Source organism: Amblyraja radiata, chromosome 1 (assembly GCF_010909765.2).
Source record: "Amblyraja radiata isolate CabotCenter1 chromosome 1, sAmbRad1.1.pri, whole genome shotgun sequence".
Classification (NCBI taxonomy): domain Eukaryota; kingdom Metazoa; phylum Chordata; class Chondrichthyes; order Rajiformes; family Rajidae; genus Amblyraja; species Amblyraja radiata.
The window spans coordinates 6978036-6997735 of NC_045956.1; the positions used below are offsets into that span (position 1 = coordinate 6978036).

General features: G+C 42.2%; 1 protein-coding gene across 1 annotated transcript in view; it reads left to right on the forward strand.

The window, feature by feature from the left end:
• nudt6 (nudix hydrolase 6) overlaps window positions 1-19700 on the forward strand; it is a 54577-nt gene that overhangs the window by 16134 nt on the left and 18743 nt on the right. Inside the window, exon 3 of the mRNA XM_033016342.1 lies at window positions 18986-19041. Within this exon, the coding sequence (XP_032872233.1) occupies window positions 18986-19041 (56 nt within the window). The remainder of the gene's footprint in view (window positions 1-18985; window positions 19042-19700) is intronic.

Sequence of the window (19700 nt, forward strand, 5' to 3'; positions counted from 1 at the left end):
TGCACAGAGCCTTTACCCAGGGTAGGAGAATAAAAAACAAGAGGATATATGTTTACGGTAAGAGAGGCATGATTTAATATGAACCCGAGAAGCAAATATTTCATTCATAGGGTGGTGGGTGTATGGAACGATCTGCCAGATGAGGTAGTTGAAGCAGATAGAACAACAGCATTTAAAAGATACTTGGACAGGTACATGGATAGGTTTCAAGGTTCAAGGTTCAGTTTATTGTCACGTGTACCAATTAACTTGCAGTGAAATTTGAGCTAGCATACAGCCGTACTAAGTGAAAAGCAACAAGACACACAGCCACATTAAATAAAGTTAACATAAACATCCACCACATTGGTTCCCCACATTCCTCACTGTAATGGAAGGTAATAAAGTTCAATCTTCTTCCTCTTTATTCTCCCGCGGTCGGGGCTGTCGAACCATCCGCAGTCGGGGCCATCAAAGCTACCGCAGCCGGCGATCCAAAGCCCTCGCATCGGGGTGATCGAAACTCTCGTTGGGGCGGTTGAAACTCTCTGCGGCTTGGAGCTCCCGAATTGGTCTCTAACCGGGGGCGGCGGGCTCCACGATGTTAAAGTCCACAGGCCCGTGGTTGGAGCTCTCCACATTCGATCCCTGGCAAAGGGATCACAAGCTGCACGATGGCAAGTCCACGCCACGCCCGTGGTTGAAGCGCCGGGTTGGTCTCCAGGAAAGGCCGCACCACTCCACGATGTTAGGCCGCAGTGGGGACGGAGATACAATACGGAAAAAATTGCATCTCTGTCGAGGTAAGAGATTGGAAAAAAGTTTCACCCCCACATAAAACAAACCAAGGAACACTAAAACATACTCTTTAACACGTACTTAAAATAACAAAAACAGAAGACAGGACAGACAGACAGTTGGCGAGGCAGCCATTGCTGGTGCCACCCGGTGAATGGGAAAGGTTTAGAGTGATATGGGCCAAACACAGGCGGATGGGACATCTTTTACAGTTACAGTTGTATATGGGGCATCTTTGTCGATATGGGCAAGTTGGGTCGATGGGCCTGTTTCTGTCCTCTACAACTCTATGTTCAGCAACTTGGTCTTCATTGCCATATTTAGAAGTTTACCAGATCTTAGAGCGAAATTATTATTGAAATATTTATTTAAGCATTTGTCGTGCTGATGTGTATATAATACTAGACTAAGTGGGACACGTTGGGTCCCAGCATCACACGGGAGGATTGGTCACCAACGCAATATTCCACCTCTCCACCAATTCCAATACTGCTCGCCAGTGGGGGGGGGGGGCTGTCTGTTGCGCTAGTATGGGTGTTGCGGGTTGAAGGTACTGGTTTCCAGAGGGCTAGTATAGACATTGTGGGCCGTATGGATGCTTGGGCAGGCATCCAACTGTTGCAACGATTTAAAAAGCCAAGCCAAGGCAAACAATTGGGCTGCAGACACCAGACAACCAAAATTCATTTTGTGAACACAAACTTGTTAAAAAAAGGCGAGGCAAACAATTGGGCTGCAGACACCCGACAACCAAAATTCATTTTGTGAACACAAAATTGTTAAAAAGGAGAGGCAAACAATTGGTCATCACACCACATACAGAAAGACATAGTCCAATAAATTGTAGACCAGGGCTAGGGAAAGGGATCTGCAGAGGAGAACAGGGCTGGGTCAGGGTGAGATTGAAGCATATCTAAATAGCTGGGACAATGAGTAGCAATTTGTGGCAGGGGGAAGGGAGAGTGGACTAGAGATTGGATCTGCAGCATGAGCCATAGCTTGAGAGCAAGATCAAGATGTCAAGACCAGGTTCTCATGGGCTTTGGAAGCAAGATTATTGAATTGGAGTGAGTTGTGTGAATAGGTGAGGAAGATTATTGTTATGGAGTGGAGGTAGCCTCTGTCAGATTTCCTTATCTCCACTAGATACCTAGGTCTTCGCAAGTAAGAAAATGCTGTATATAAAAATTACAGTTCCAAATCTTTTTTAACATTATATTGTGCAATGTGTTGAGACACTAAATAGACAATAGACAATAAACAATGGACAATAGGTGCAGGAGCAGGCCATTCGGCCCTTCGAGCCAGCACCGCCATTCAATGTGATCATGGCTGATCATCCCCAATCAGTACCCCGTTCCTGCCTTCTCCCCATATCCCCTGACTCCTCGTCTATGTTGTAAATGGCTTACTCCTTATTCTTAAACTGTGGCCCCTGGTTCTGGACTCCCCCAACATCGGGAACATGTTTCCTGCCTCTAGCGTGTCCAAGCCGTTAACAATCTTAAATGTTTCAATGAGATATCCTCTCATCCTTCTAAACTCCAGAGTATGCAAACCCAGCTGCTCCATTCTCTCAGCATATGACAGTCCCGCCATCCCGGGAATTAACCTTGTAAACCTACGCTGCACTCCCTCATAATTCACTTCTAACAAAGTTTCACTCCTTTTGATATTCAACATCTTTTTTTAAATTGTGTACTATTGGTGTGGAATAACAGCAGCGGTGGTTAGTGAAACCGGATTTGATTCATGCTTGTGTTGACCACTTAATTCTACATCTTCCATCCCATCTATCAGTTTGTATTTTTATTCCATCTGTTGCTTATCTGCCTTTGGGATATGCTGCCCTATAATTTTATCCCAAATGGAACTTCATGACCGAGCTTGCGCATTACCAAACCTTTATGTCGACTGTTCGAAGAGTGAATCTTTTCAACTGCACCTTTGTGAAAAAAACGTATCGTTTGTAGCTAAATAAATTGACTAAAAGCTTTTTACGAACTATGTCAATCTTATCTTAAAGATCAAGTCCCCTTTGTGTTTACAGTGAATTAATGGTTTAAACTGACTTGAACCAAACGTCACAATTTAACATCTGTTTCTCAGATGTAAACTAATTATGCTTCCTCCAACTCAAATTTGACTTACTGAGGCGGGGGAGGAGGAAAAAAGAAAACTCAAAAAGTGGATATTTAAAAGTTTAACCTTCAAAGTTAAAATCTTACAGTATGATAAAGGAAAAGAGTACAAATTTAGTTTAGTTTAGAGATACAGTGCAGAAACAGGCTCTCTGGACCACCGATTCCACACCGACCAGCGATCCCCGCACACTAAAGGGCCTGTACCACTTACGCGACCTTGGCTCGCAAATTACGCGACCTCGTGGTTGCTTGAGGCTTACTGGCACCGTATGGCCGCGCAGGGCCGGTCCCACTTAGAAGCGCGGAGTTCCGAAATTCTTGCAGTGGCCAAATTCTTCGCGCGCCAACGGCCTGTCGGCACGCAGGTGCATTGCGGTCGTACGCAGCGTCTTGACGGTGTACGCCTAGCGCGTGGCGTTGCGTGATGATGTCACCGCCCGACGCCATGCGACGCCCCAATTCAGTCGGCCCGCCTCCTGCCCAGCTGATTGGTAAGCATGAAGTAAATGACGTCTCACGTGAACTTCGCGTGAACTCCTCTTCCAGTTCGTCGCGCCAAACGCACGCAATCGCATGCAAGTGGGACAGGCCCTTACGCTATCCTACACACCCTCAGAACATTTTACAATTGTACCAAACTAATTAGCCTACAAACCTGTACGCCTTTAGAGTGTGGGTGGGTACCAGCGAATACCCATGCATGTCACGGGGAGAATGTAGTACAGACAATGGGGAGAACTCTACAGAGAGCACCCGTAGTCAGGTTCGAACCCAGGTCTCTATCGCTGCACCACCGTGCCACCCTAAATATAAAAACAAGCAAACCTACACTGTGGAACACATCAATTGTGGATGAAAGTAGCAACATTTAAATTTTTTTACTAAAATAACTTTTCTGTGTACTTCGACTTTATATAGATAAACACTCCAGCACACCTTTCAGTGACATAATAATAAATGTACAGAAAGAGGTCAAAGATAATGTTATAGAATGTCTTGGAGAGTCGGAAAAGGTATAGGGTTTAGTAAATGTGAGAGGATCAAAAAGTCAAATGTGAGAGGATTAAGAGATGTGGTTAGAGAAATGCAAATGGTGATAGGAAGAAGGGGATTGTAGCCCTATATTGTCTATGGATAGACAATAGACAATAGGTGCAGGAGCAGGCCATTCGGCCCTTCGAGTCAGCACCGCCATTCAATGTGATCATGGCTGATCATCCCCAATCAGTACCCCCTTCCTGCCTTCTCCCCATATCCCCTGACTCCGCTATTTTTAAGAGCCCTATCTAGCTCTCTCTTGAAAGCATCCAGAGAACCTGCCTCCACCGCCCTCTTGAGGCAGAGAATTCCACAGACTCACCACTCTCTATGAGAAAAAGTGTTTCTTCGTCTCCGTTCTAAATGGCTTACTCCTTATTCTTAAACTGTGGCCCCTGGTTCTGGACTCCCCCAACATCAGGAACATGTTTCCTGCCTCTAGCGTGTCCAAGCCCTTAACAATCTTATATGTTTCAATGAGATATCCTCTCATCCTTCTAAACTCCAGAGTGTACAAGCCCAGCTGCTCCATTCTCTCAGGAATGAGTGAAATCATTAAAAGGTATAAATATGATGCAAGAATTTTAAGCATTAAGCTAGAATAGGACAATAAAGGCAGATGATAGGCTAGAGTGACTTGGTGTTGATTAGATATGTGCGACAGAGGTTTGCAGTTAGGATGGCATGGAAGAGCGTCAAAATAATTCGACTTGGAAGTGACAAAAGCATTGATAAGTTCTGTAGGGATCTGAGCAGGTCCTCTGTTGTTCATGATGTACACAAATAACTTGGAGTTAAATGTAAATGTGTGAGTTAGTAAGTATGCAGATGAGATAAAGATTGCTGGAGGTGTGGACTGTGATGATGGCTGTCAAAATATACAGTTGGATATAAATCAACTACAGAAATGGGCAGAGAAAATGCAGATGGAGTTTAATCCAAGCAAGCATGAGGTGTTGCACTTTGGGAGGTCGTGTGGAAGGGAAAGGAATACAATTGATAGCAAGACTCTTCACAGCATTGATGTGCAGAAGGATCCCGGGGTCCATGTCCATAGCTCCCTGAAAGTCGCAAGACAAGTAGATAGGATGGTATATAAGACATTTTGTATGTTCACCTTCATTGGTCGGGCCACTGCATCTAAGAGTCAGGAAGTCATGATGCAGCTTTAGAAGACTTTGGTTTGTCTGCATTTGGAATGTTGCATGCATTTCGGTCACACCATTGCAAGAAGGGATGTGGAGGCATTGGAGAAGGTGCAGTAGAGGCGTACTAGAACTCTACCTGATTTTGGGGAGGTATTGGAAACAAGAAGAGGTTGGACAAACATGGATTGTTTTCTCTCGAACACCGGAGGTTGAGGGAAAACCTGATAGAAGAATATAAGCTTATGAGAGGCATGGATAGGGTCAGATAGCTAAGTTAAGTCATAGATAATTCAGACCATTTTTCCCAATGTGGAAATGTCAAAGACTAGAGGGCATATGTTTAAAATCAGAGGGGTAAACTTTAAAGAAGATATGCGGAGCAGGTCTTTCATACAGATGGTAGTGGGTGCTTGGAACATGCTGCCAGAGTTGCTGGTGGAGGCACATACGATTGTGGTATTTTAGAGGCATTTAGATAGGCACTTGATCCGTTGGGATATGGATCATGTGCAGGCTGATGAGATGAATCAATTAATTAATGAACAAATTAATCCCAGCACTTGTTAACACAATGCAGCCGGTACATCACAAATTCTCACAGTGAGTAGGAACTGGGACCAATGAAATTACTATAAAAGTGATATTTGTCACTAAATGATCTCTGCCGTTTACCCCATTTACTCCTCCCTAACATAGTGTTTATTGCATTTTCCAAACAGATATGTGGAAACAAATAAACTGGGTTCAAATATAGTAATATTTTAATTCCCTATAATTAGATGCATGATCCTTCCTTTTTATGTATTTAATTTTAACATAGTAATCATTTGACATATATCTCATTACTACTTGAATATACATAGATAATTGTTTTAGGAATTATTTTAATTTGAATCAAATTAACAGGGAAATCATTTCCTCTGAGAAGAAAGGGAAAGTATCTTATTCAGGGACAAATTGATGTGACAATTGCTGAAGAACATGCCTCAACTTGTCTGAAGTTACTTGCCAAACCATGTCAATCAGCAGACTTGCTTTCTTTCCATCTGTCTGTAAAATGCCCAATCTACGTAATTTGGCAACTTAAAATAGAAGATTTGACTTAAATACTGAGCTAAGTGTTTAATCATAAAACTAACGTCAGCAACATGGAATTTAGTGATAGTCCATGTTGCACCGATTACAATATATGAAGTCATAAGAAGACACAGATTTATTTAAAATACATTACGCCTTTCATTGCAAGTTTAAAAAACAAACCAAATGTTGTGTCTGAAAGGAAATGAGTAATATTTTGTAGCTCTTATGAAAGTTGACCTTTGCATATCTAAGTATGAGTTATAGTGCATAGCCTTAAGAAAATAGAGGTCTGGCATTTCAGTTAAAGTACTATTTCCTCATGAGAACTGCCCTGTTCTTTTTTATATAAATGGCAAGGAGAATTTTGAATCGATCTTAATAAGTTAAACAGTTATTTTTTTTTTTGAAATAATGACTTGCTTTATCCTAAAAGTTTAACAAATGTAAATGTCACAAAAGGAGAAAGTAACGGCATGGTGGCGCAGTGGTAGAGTTGCTGCCTTACAGTGAATGCAGCGGGTTCGATCCCGACTACGGGTGCTGTCTGTACGGAGTTTGTATGTTCTCCCCGTGACCTGTGTGGGTTTTCTCCGAGATCTTCGGTTCCCTCCCACACTCCAAAGACGAACAGATTTGTAGGTTAATTGGCTTGGTAAATGTAAAAATTGTCCCTAGTGCGTGTAGGATAGTGTTAATGTGCGGGGATCGCTGGTCGATGCGGACCCGGTGGGCCAAAGGACCTGTTTCTGTGCTGTATCTCTGAACTAAACTAATCTTAAAATTTAAATATTTATAAAGGCAAATATTTGTACTTTTGCTTGATGGACCTACACTTTATTTTAAACAGTTATCATGCATTCTATTTACAACTATTTTTATCTGATCTACAAACTTTAGAAAAGGATGGAAGGCCCCAAAAAACACCATGTAAAGTTCAGAGAAATGTTTTAATCCACTAATAGGTTTAGAATATATCCCCTACGTCATATGTATATTATAGAGTAAATTATGAATCAAAAGGATTCAAATGTATTACATTTGGCTGATCTATGAAGCTGCGTGGGATTTACATTATAAAATGTAATGCAAAATTACTATTTCCAGGTACATTATTTAGAGAATTTATTATTTTCTCCTGGGTGGGCTTGACTTTTGTTTGCTTAGTTTTTTTAATTTAGCCAGATCCAAAGAAATGTGCTTGTAGATGCATTTAAGTTTGGCAAGCTGAAGAGGTAGCATTCCAAATATTTGTACACATATGAGAACAAAACATGTCATGTTTGATGCTGGGATAAAGGGATTCCTTACAACATCTAGTGATGTTGAATCCATACAGAATATCTTGCATTTAAACTTAAATTTTACAGCAATAATGCCTCATTGAAATTCACCAATCTTAGAATATCGTTTCTGATCATAATGTGTCTAAATTTGGGGAGATAAATTGGGAAGTTAATGTTGCCCTAAAACACCAAAATGCAATCATCTTCATAAAGATGGCGGATGTGCGGGAGTGGGCGCCGTCTGTGTATGGCAGCTTGCCCGCAGTCCGTCTCTTCACATTTTTTTAATTTTAAGTCCTGTTAAATGTTAGTTGGAGGTCTTTTATGTGGAGGATGGGGGTGGGGAAGGGGGAAACTTTATTTCTTAGTCCCCTACCTGGTCGGAGAATCAGCATCCCTCCGAGCTGCTTCTTCGCCCCGTCCTCACGGCCTACCATCGAGAATGGAGCGGCGTTTCCTGTCGGGACCGGCTGGGACTACAGCTTCGGCAGCGGCGGTGCAGTGCTGGGATACCAACAGGGAGCGGGCGATGCCTTACCGGGTCGCCGTGCGGTAAGCTCAGGAGCGCTATGGCCGCCGACTCCCAACATCGCGGAGCTGTGGCTGCGGGCGTCCGGCCGCGGGCGGCGCTGGATTTGGAGCGCCGCGGAGCCTGGGATCGAGTTCGCCGGGGTCGGAGCTCCAACCGGCGCGGCCTGAGGTCTACGAGTGCCCCGGTCTCCGGGGAGGAGGCAGCCACACCAGACTTTCCAAGCCGCTGAGGAATGTTTCACCCGACGCCGGAGTTCCATCTTCACGGCAAGAGGGCCCTGACAATCATCGGACTGGCTGCAAGGCCACAAATGGGCCCCGACCTCGGGTGTTTCACAGAGGAAGAGGACTTAACTTTCTGGTGCCTTTCCCCACAGTGGAAATTTTTGATTCTGCTATAGGGGGACGTTTGTGTTGAACTCTATAATGTGTAGTGTACATTTTCTTTATTTTTGTAACCTTTTTCTATGGTTTGTATGGAAACTTATTATCTATTTTATGTAAAGCACTTTGGTGTCAATGCGAGTTGACTTAAAACGTGCTATATAAATAAAACTTACTTACTTACTTACACTGGGACCATCCCACATGTTGTATTCTAAACTCTTCTGTCAGAAGTAAGACGTCGAATTTTCATAAAAGAAGGGATGGAGGCTTATTCATCATTTCTTGGATCATGCATTATAGATTTTCCTGTTTTGGAACATAGAAATTTCTCAGGATATTCCTCGAAATGTTGATGAAATGACAATAGACAATTGGTACAGGAGTAGGCCATTCGGCCCTTCAAGCCAGCACTGGCATTCAATGTGATCATGGCTGATCATCCACAATCAGTACCCCGTTCTTGCCTTCTCCCCATATCCCCTGACTCCACTATCTTTCAGTGCTCTCTCTTGACAGCATTTCTTGAAAGCATCCAGAGAACCAGCCTCCACCGCCCTCTGAGGCAGAGAATTCCACAGACTCACAACTCTCTGTGTGAAAAAGTTGCTCCTCATCTCCGTTCTAAATGGCTTGCCCCTTATTCTTAAACTGTGGTCCCTGGTTCTGGACTCCCCCAACATCAGGAACATGTTTCCTGCCTCTAGCGTGTCTAACCCCTTAATAATCTTATATGTTTCAATAAGATTCCCTCTCATCCTTCTAAATTCCAGAGTATACAAACCCAGCCGCTCCATTCTCACAGCATATGACAGTCCCACCATCCCGGGAATTAACCTGGTGATAAAGGAACATAAGCCTGATAATGGGAAATGATGAGAGAGCAGTTTACCTGCTTGGAAAATTCAGTGTTCACTCCAGTGGGTTGCAAAGAGCCTAGGTGAAAGATGAGATCTTATTATTCTCATTTACAGTATGTTGGGCCGCACGATGGATATAGAGGAGACCTCAGACAGAGTTCTTCCAGCATTTCTGTCTTTGTTTCACATTTTAGCATCTGCAGTTTCCTTTGAGTTCTGGAGTCACATTGGCATGCCCTTGAACCAATAAGTCATACTTCATGCTGATATAGCTCAATATTGCTTGAGAGTTTATCTAAATATTACAGTACAGTCAAATTCAATGTTTGAAAGAAACAATTGTGAAACAATCTAGGATTCCAGATTGAGATGAGGCTGACTGCAGCAATATATAAAAGCAGAAATCTGTTCAAACCATATGAAGAAATCTGTTCAAAGCAACTGATGATCAGTGGCAGGTGTTGTAAAAAGGGTTTAACATGATCAAGATCTAGTTTATGTGCCTGAGGATCAAAAGCTGTTCTTGCCAAAAGAAGAGTCAAGGACAAAACCTCTTAAGATAGAGAATACAAAGTATATCACCACAGATCTGGAGCAATGCCAAGAACATCAAAAAAGAGTAAACATATTGGAAAAGTTATAATACCAGGTTGGGGGGGGGGGGGGGGGGAGGTGGAAGAACAATTCCACAATGATATAAATCAATGCAAAAAAAATACTGTCATATTTATGTATTGTATTGTATTTTTTTTTTAATGACCACACAGCCAGGCTGGTGGAATTTTGGGTTGTCAGCAGCGATACAATAATAAAGAACACACAAAATGTAACACAAACATCCACCACAGCATTCATCATTGTGGTGGAAGGCACAAAAATTTGGCCAGTCCTCCTCCATTTTCCCCCCCGTGGACAGGACCAGAGTCCAGAGTCAGTCCAGGATCGGCTCTCACTCACCGGAGACCGCGGCTTTAGATTGTTGTAGGCCGCAGGCCGGCGGTCGCGATTTAAAGTCTCCGCCGCAGCCAGAAGCACCGTAGACTGCAGGGCCGGCGGTCGAAGCTCCCCTCCAGGGGTGATGGTAAGTCCATGCCGGCCCCGCGGTAGAAGTTGGCCGCGGGCCGGCAGTGATGGCTTCTTCTTCAACATTTTAGAACTAAAAGCAAGGAAGAGCCCTTGAAAACAAATAACAGTGATGTTGTAAATAATAATGTTCAACGATTCCTCGAATCAGTAGTTAAGGTGATTAACATATCAAGCAAGCTAATGCTGAATGTGCGGATAACTTCTCAACAAAGTTAATCAAAAAAATTAAAATACTAAGCAGCGAGAAATCTCCAGACACAGGGAAAGGCTTGGATAGAGTGGATATGGAGAGGATGTTTCCACTAGTGGGAGAGTCTAGGATTAGAGGACATTCTTTTAGGAAGGAGATGAGGAGGAATTTCTTTAGTCAGATGATGGTGAATCTGTGGAATTCTGCCACAGAAGACCATGGAGGCCAAGTCAGTGGATATATTTAATGCAGAGATAGATTCTTATTTAGCACAGGTGTCAGAGGTTATGGGAAACAAGTTTATTCATGGATAACCCCTTGAGATTTTTTTTTTGTTTTTTTTGTTTTTTTTGGACGGGGTATGTGTGTGGGGGGTGGGGAAACTTTAACATCTTTCCCCTGCACGAGAGACCCGACCTTTTCTCTGTCGGGTCTCCGTTGTCGTTGGGGCTGCAACGTGGAGCGGCCTCTGGCAGGAACGACCTGGGGCTCCAGTCGCAGAGCTGCGGACCTACTCACCATCGCGGAGCTGGCCGAGTTCGGAGCGGGTGGAGCGGTGGTGGTGCGCTGCTGTGACCCGACCCCTGGAGATTTGGAGGCTGCAACCGCAGGTCTGGCGGACAGTAACACCGGGAGCCCGCGGGTCCCTGCTGGGAGACCGCTTTTCGGGGCTTCCGCAGCGGCGACTTCTCCCGCCCGAGTTGCGGGGTTGAAGATTACCTGGAGCGGGGCCTTACATCACCGCCCTGCGCGGCTTGGAATGGCCGCGGGACTTTGCTAGTGACCGCCGGGGGCTCCAACATCAAGACCCGAAGCCTTGCATCACCCGGCGTGGGTTTAATGGCCGCGGGACAATTACCATCGCCCGCCGGGGGCTTTGACTCTGACATCGGGGGGGAGAGGGGAGTGCAGGGGAGAGATACGTTTTTTGCCTTCCATCACAGCGAGGAGGAGATGCGCTGTGATGGATGTCTGTAAATTGTGTTGTGTCTTGGGTCTTTTTATTTTTGTATGTATGACTGCAGAAACAACATTTCATTTGGACCTCAACGAGGTTCAAATGACAAATAAATTTGTATTGTATTGTATTGAGATGGACAGTCATCTCGTTTTATTAATTGTTAATATCGTGTGGGTCGCCTCCCTTATGCAGTGGAGTAACATTGGCACACTTCCATGCGGAAGGGAGGGTACAAGTTGAGAAGGACAAATTAAACAGGTCGCATAGTGGGTACATTAGAATATTAGCTCCTAACTTAATGAATTTAGTCTCAATACCAGCTGGTCCAGATCCACAATCATCCTTTAATTCATTAATAGCATGTTGAACGTCAACAGGTTTTATTTTTTGAAAAGAAAAAGAGCTTCTACATGTAGAGGTAGCTGGAAAGTCACATATAATAGATGAGTCAAATACAGTAGAGCTACATACAGTGGAGAAGTGCTGGTTGAAAGCATTGGATATAACAGCAGGGTCCTGAATGATGTAATTGTTGACCCGAATCTGAGTGCTGATATTTTGATTTGATTTATTAAGAACATTATTTAGTCTTTTCCAGAAATTTTTTGGATTATGCATGTCTTCAGAAAGATGTTTTTTTAAATAACTTGATTTAGCATTACGTGTTTTTGTCGTACACTGATTCCTTAAGGATCTATATTTTTCCCAATCAGCAGGGTCCTTTGTTTCCCTGAAAGTCTTCCAGACTTTATCCCGCTCATTAAAAAGGTTGATCAAATCAGCACTAATCCATGGTAAATGTTTTCCCTTGACTTTTATTTCTCTCCAGGGGGCATGCTTATCGATAACTCTTGTGACTTCAGTGTATAAATAATTCCAGGCATCCTCGACAGTTGGTATAAGTTGAAACCTGTCCCAGTTTATTGCAATCAGGTCATGCATATAATTATCATAATTAAATTTTCTACATTGTCTAACACGAATATGTTTAGGAGGGAGACGGGAAGGTTTAATCTTCCACACAGAAAATAGCAGAATGATCGCTAAAGCAATCTGACAAAACACCAGATGTTAAGATTCGGTCAGGATGGGTAACAAGAATCCAATCTAATAGTGATGTAGAATTGCCATGAACTCTGGTAGGTTCGTTGATTAACTGGGTCAGGTTTATACTTTTAAGCAAGTTTTTGTCGTTAGAAGAGGAGCGATCGAGCCAGTTTTTATTGAAGTCACCAAGAAGCACTAATTCACATGGGTGTTCAATAGAGGTGAGAGTGGAAATTAGGGACCTAGTTGAGTCAGGATGAACAGGGGGGGGATCGATAGATAGTGCCGATAATTAGATGTTTATTCTCATGAAGTTTTAACCTAATGAAAAGGCTTTCAAAGAGAGATGAGGTTACTTTAATAATAATAATAATAATAATAAATACTTTATTGATCCCCTCAGGGAAAAAATCCCCCTTTAGGGATGGCAGGTTCAGATATAAAGCGAGTTGACACATAACAAGCCACACCTCCAGCTCTCGTAGGCCTATCTGCTCTATATAATGCAAAATTATCAATATGAATATCATTGTCACAAATTTCACTATGTAACCATGTTTCTGAAAATGTTATTATGTCAGGTTTATTCTGTGCAATCCAAACTCTAATTAAATCTATCTTTGGAAGAAGACTCCTAATGTTCAAATGGATGATTTTTAGGCCTTTAGCTGTATCAATTGTGGATCAATTGGGTGTAGATAAGGTTGGGGGAGTGGGGCAGGGAAAGCATGAGAAAGGGGACGAGAGAGCCACATACACAGATTGACACAAACACACACACACAAAAGACAGGACAGACAAAGCACACAAGATCAGGCTGCGTCATTGAAAGAGAGAGAGAGAAAAAGAAAAAAAAAGCGAGCATACACACCTCAGTCTGCATAGCTCATATTTATGCAAATAGATCAAAGTATGAGGTCCTGGACCATTTATGTTTAAATTAATGGGGCATTATGAAGCCCAAAATAACAACTCATATTATCGCATATGGTTAATAAAAAATAAAAATAAAAAGAGAAAAAATCTAGATTAAACTTCATATGCCTTTAATTGTCAATTTATCAAGTTTCGATATTCAAATAATTGGTAATTGATTATAATCAATTGTTTATAGGGATCAATCCTTTACCATTCAAACAATCTTTTACATTTCGTATAAAAAAAGAAAACTCAACTCTTAGTGTTACGACGTTTTACGGCAATTGTGACATTTTTTACGGCAACAGTAGTAAAGCAGCATCAATCATAACAACTCTCATGCCAGCTACAACTTTGCAAATAAGACAGAAAAATCAATGCTGATCCAGCGGTTAAATAATTACAAGAGGAGCCGCCGGCATCATTTTATCAAAATCAAAAGTTGAGTAGGAAAATTATAGAAAAAATACAACAAAAACCAGCTAAACACAAAGTTCATCGGCAGACAACATTATTGTGCTAACGCTATCACCAGCCATTGGCCACCAACATTAGGCTGTTATGTCAGAGTCCATGGAGGAGAGCTCACCAAGAAATGTCTCAACTTCATCAGGAGTGCGAAAGTACTGTGTCTTGCCAGCGTGGACAACTCTCAGTGTGCAGGGAAAGATCAATGCGTATTTGATGTCACGGTCGCGTAGCTTCTTCTTAGCCGCATCATACTCCCGGCGTCTCTGGACAAGACCAGCGCTGAAGTCCGGGTAGATATGAACCCGAGCTCCGTTGTACTCAAAGGGCACATTTTTCTCCCGGGAGAGCTTCATTATCCTCAGCTTATCCTGGAAATAGTGGAACTTCGCCAGGATCGGCCTCGGACCCTTGGCTCTGGAGTTATCCTTGCGACCGGTACGGTGACAGCGCTCAATCACTAGAGGAGTGGGGAAATTCGCTTCACCGAGAAGCTGCGGTATCAGACGGCCCATGAATCCGGTGATATCTTTGGACTCGACCCTCTCGGGGATGCCGACGAAACGTAAGTTGGAACGTCTGCTTCTGTTCTCAGCGTCATCTGCCCAAATTTTCAGGTCAGCGTTTTCTTTTTCAAGTAATTTTACACGTCCAACCAGGTCTATTATATTATCCTCGTTGGAGCTAACTCTATGGGTATGGAGAGAAGGCAGGTACGGGATACTGAGTTGGATGATCAGCCATGATCATATTAAATGGCGGTGCAGGCTCGAAGGGCCGAATGGCCTACTCCTGCACCTAATTTCTATGTTTCTATGCTCAAGCTCCGTTACATGCTCTCCAAGCGTTTGAAGTGAGCCTTCAATGTTAGTCAGGCTTGCTCCAATTGGATCAATTTTATTGTCCATGTGTAATATCATGTTGAGCTGCATTTGCTGCATGTTATCCAAGACATTTTGGAGGGCAATTGGCTCGCCCGTTGTAAGGCCAGTAGTCTTTTCCACTCAATGAAATAGTAGAAGGTAGAAGGTGATCCAGTAATTAGTTATTTTTAGTGCTAAAGTTGTTTTACCTTGCTTTTTAGATTCACCAAAAGTTGTTCATTGACACCAGGAGAGTTAGAGTGGAAAAGGTATCTCAGAACGCCAACAGTAGACAAATAGTTGAGCTAGCAGACTAGAGCTTGTTACAAACCCTCACGCAGCAACAGCAGCCATCTTGTTTTTTTTAGGATTAGAGGACATTCTTTTAGGAAGGAGATGAGGAGGAATTTCTTTAGTCAGAGGGTGGTGAATCTGTGGAATTCTGCCACAGAAGGCCATGGAGGCCAAGTCAGTGGATATATTTAATGCAGAGATAGATTCTTATTTAGCACAGGTGTCAGAGGTTATGGGAAGAAGGCAGGAGAATGGGGTAAGTATGGAGAGATAGATCAGCCATGATTGAATGGCAGAGACTTGATGGGCCAAATGGCCTCATTCTGCTCCTATCACATATGACATGATCTTATGAACTACAGATGCTGGAATCTTGAATAGAACAAAGTGCTGCAGTAACTCAGTGTGTCAGGCAACATCTCTGGAAGACATGAATAGGCAACGTTTCAGGTTGGGACCCTTCTTCCAGAAATTTCCAGAGTTTGGTCTGATGATTTTGATGAGAACAATGCAGAGGTTTACCTTTTTTTATAATTTGGGAAAGTATTTAAATTTCCAGTGGGAAGGTAGTGCTATTGATGCTTTCCAGCAAGAAGTTCCTGGAAATTGACCTAGAAATGAAGAAATGGGGATGTTTGCCAAGTCAGCTTGACATATGACTAAGAGCACAACATACGGATGATGGTATCTTGGGTCTTGGCCTTTTGTTACAGATTTGGCAAATTCTGTTGCAAATATCCGGTTATTTTTGTGCAGGTTCAATGCTGCAACCACCAAAGTATTGGTATTGGACAAAGTGAATGTTAAAGTTGGTTGGAAGGGTTGCCAGTCAGGCTTTGTCTGGATAACCTCTTGCATCTTATGTTTTGGTGGGGGCCACGCTCATCCAGGAATATGGAGTGAAAGGGGTTTGGAGAGTCTGAAGAAAAGCCAATTGCCACATATTATTCAGCCGCTGTTCTTTAATCACAGCATTTTTGTCAATAGTCTGGTTAAAAGGAGAGATCTAGTTAGGTTTCTGATCAAAAGTGATAAGCAAGTTGTTGAAGGTGTGATATTTGATAATGTCAATGTTAATCAATGTCAAGGGAAGCTGGTTAGCCCCTTTCTTGTTGTAGATGGCCATTGCCTGGTCCTTGTGGAACTGCTACACACTTGTTGCAGGGGGAGTGAACAACTGATTTTCTCGAGACATTGAGAAATGTTAAGAGAGACATCTAAGGGGAAATTATTAATTAGTGAGTATGACAGCTTTTTCTTCCCAGTGTTTGGAATTTTCATTCTTACTTTTGTATGTAGAGATATATTTGTTCTTCGATTCTGTTGCTTGCCTGTCCTTTACCACACCGGAAATCTAGGATGTGAATAAGTGTCATTAATTAAAAGAGCTTAAGAATCATACTTTAGACCTCAAGCAGCATCTGGCATTACTAAAACACATCTGTATATTTAACTCTTAAATTGATAACACATGGCAGGATTAGGTCATATCACGGTTTAGCAATCAACAGAAGCAACTATTAGGCAGACTAGGCAGCCAAGCAGTGAAGAGGTCTCACAGGTACAGTTAGTTGCCTCTGGATCAAGGAGAAGGCAACAACTTTGGATTCACAGTCGGAACCTTCCTAACTTCAATGTCATTAGTAATTCCTTTTAGTGCTCTGAGCTTCGTACTTTTCTGGTGATCTGTTCATATACCTGAATGGTTAATTAGATAGGTATTTTGGGTGGTGGTGTGTGACCAACAATTATAGAGCTGATGTGCACAGTATTAAATACATACTGGGAGACACCTGGGCCTTCAGAACATGCACTGGAGATTACCACATGTGCTTGTATCGCATTGATGGTAAGTCATTTCATTGCATAGTTATTTGCCTATTAATATCCCACACGTATAAAGAGAGAGTTTGAGGAGGATAAAAATAAGACATAGAATTACAATAAGTTAGTAAGATAGTATGACGCCATTTACTATCTAAATGTGGGAAAAGGGGAAGTACAACAGGATCTGGGGGTCTTTGTACATCAGTCTATGAAAGTAAGCATGCAGGTACAGCAGGCAGTGAAGAAAGCGAATGGCATGTTGGCCTTTATAACAAGAGGAGTTGAGTATAGGAGCAAAGAGGTCCTTCTGTAGTTGTACAGAGCCCTAGTGACACCATACCTAGAGTATTGTGTGCAGTTTTGGTCCCCTAATTTGAGGAAGGACATTCTTGCTATTGAGGCAGTGCAGTGTAGGTTTACAAGGTTAATTCCCGGGATGGTGGGACTGTCATATGCTGACAGAATGGAGCAGCTGGGCTTGTACACTCTGGAGTTTAGAAGGATGAGAGGGCATCTCATTGGAACATATAAGATTGTTAAGGATTTGGACACGCTAGAGTCAGGATACATGTTCCCGATGTTGGGGGAGTCCAGAACCAGGGGCCACAGTTTAAGAATAAGGAGTAAGTCATTTAGAACGGAGACGAGGAAACATTTTTTCTCAGAGAGTGGTGAATCTGTGGAGTTCTCTGCCTCAGAGGGCGGTGGAGGCGGGTTCTCTGGATGCTTTCAAGAGAGAGCATGTGTGTGAATGTGTGTGAGTGATTGGTGGTGGTCGGAGGGGCTGTAGGCGCAGATTGGCAGCCACGCTTCCGTCAGTCTGCCCCAGGGCAGCTGTGGCTACAGAAGTAGCTTACCACCACCGAGTGTGACTGAGGAGTGAATGAATAATGCGATGTAAAGCGCCTTGAGTATTAGAAAGGCGCTATATAAATCCCATCCATTATTATTATTAGAGCTAGATAGGGCTCTTAAAAATAGCGGAGTCGGGAAATGGGGAGAAGGCAGGAAGGGGGTACTGATTGGGGATGAACAGCCATGATCACATTGAATGGCGGTGCTGGCTCGAAGGGCCGAATAGCCTACTCCTGTACCTATTGTCTATTGTTAGTGAAGGAGATGCAAGATATAGGTGGAACATTTACATTTTTTTATGTTTTCTAGAACCTTCATTTCTTAATGTTGAGAAATTGAATACAATCATGATTCATCAAATCACAATTTTTAGCTTATCTTTTTGATCTTCTCAGGGAATTAAAATATAATTTTCATAAAATAAAACATTTGCTGCAGTCACTTTGTTTCAGTCAGATCTCTTAAAGTAATGGGCCTGGAGCAAATATTAAAATATTAAAAGTCCTTTGTGAATACATTTTGCATGTGTCCATATTGAGATCCAGTATTATAAAAAAATACAAAAGAACACAGGTCAGGCAGCATCTCGGGAGAATACGAATAAGCAGCATTTCAGTTTCAGACCCTTCTTCAGACTGTGTGCATTAACATCTGCAATTCTTAGTTTCCACAAAAATATACAAGTTTTAAATGGAAATTAAAGTGGAATCATTGGATCATTGGGTACTGCTGCATCGTACCTTGATGTTTTTGAGTACTTCAAGAGTATGCCTCCATCGAAAGAACTCCTAGTAGTTATGAAACCTCTCTCTCTTGAAGGTTGAATGACAATAACTAGAAGGACAGTTGGGTTCAGCCAGATTAAAATGTCTACCATTAAAACACCCCCAAAACAAGGTGACCATGAAAACCTAGGCCTTTGACACCGCATGCACTTCCAAATCCTAGAAACTTCTCACTTCAACAACACATAACCAGTCCAGTGTATGTACTATGAGCATTGTTGAGGGAGATCTACTGGAATTTAATAAGAAATAAGCAGTATTGGATTAAACGGTAAAATAACTGATCGAACAAATGTTCAGAAATGCATCAGTAGCCTTCATGTGTATATGAACTTGACAAACTGGTATTCTAATTGAGCTTTTTGTGATTTTCTAAGATTTTTGCTACTTTTTTGTTATCGATGTAGATTTACACCAGACTCATCAATTTCTTGTCCATCCTGCAGGTGCAGTGCTTGATGAGGTGACCGGTAAAGTTTTGGTTGTGCAAGACAAAAATAAGGTAAATTAAAAGATAATGCATTTCCGCATACTAGTGAAGCAAACATGAGCATGTTCGAAGGAAAGGTTACTTATTAGGACATTGGCAAAGAGACACCTGATCTTATACTGAGCTTTTAATTGATCACTACCATTATACACTTGCCGAATTTAAATGTTCTCACAAGTATTCCAATTTTTGACCAAATACATTTCTGTGATATGGTCTTACGATATGGACCTGTATGCAATCTGGAAATTCTGCACAGCTCACCAAAATAGGAATCAGATAAAACTATTCATCATGACTTTATATATACTTCAATTCATGTGATCGGCCACCATCAGATATATACCTACATTGACAAGTTAGCGTTCAAATCAACAGATCTCTATCTCAGCACTTAGCATCAACTTTTGAGCAAATATACATGCTGATAACTGATGTTTGTTTTCAGAAAGTACGACACATTATTACTAAATGTATCTGTGCATTTTTACAATGAAGAGTCGCTTCCCAAAACGGCTAACCAGGGAGGTTCATGAGGATATTAAGTTGAAGGAAAAATGATATTGTGGTAAGAGTTAGTAGATTGATTCATTTCAGAATCCAGCAAAGGAGAACTAAAAATGTAATCAAGAAGAGGAAAATTAGCCAGCAAGACACTAGCAAAAAAGTAT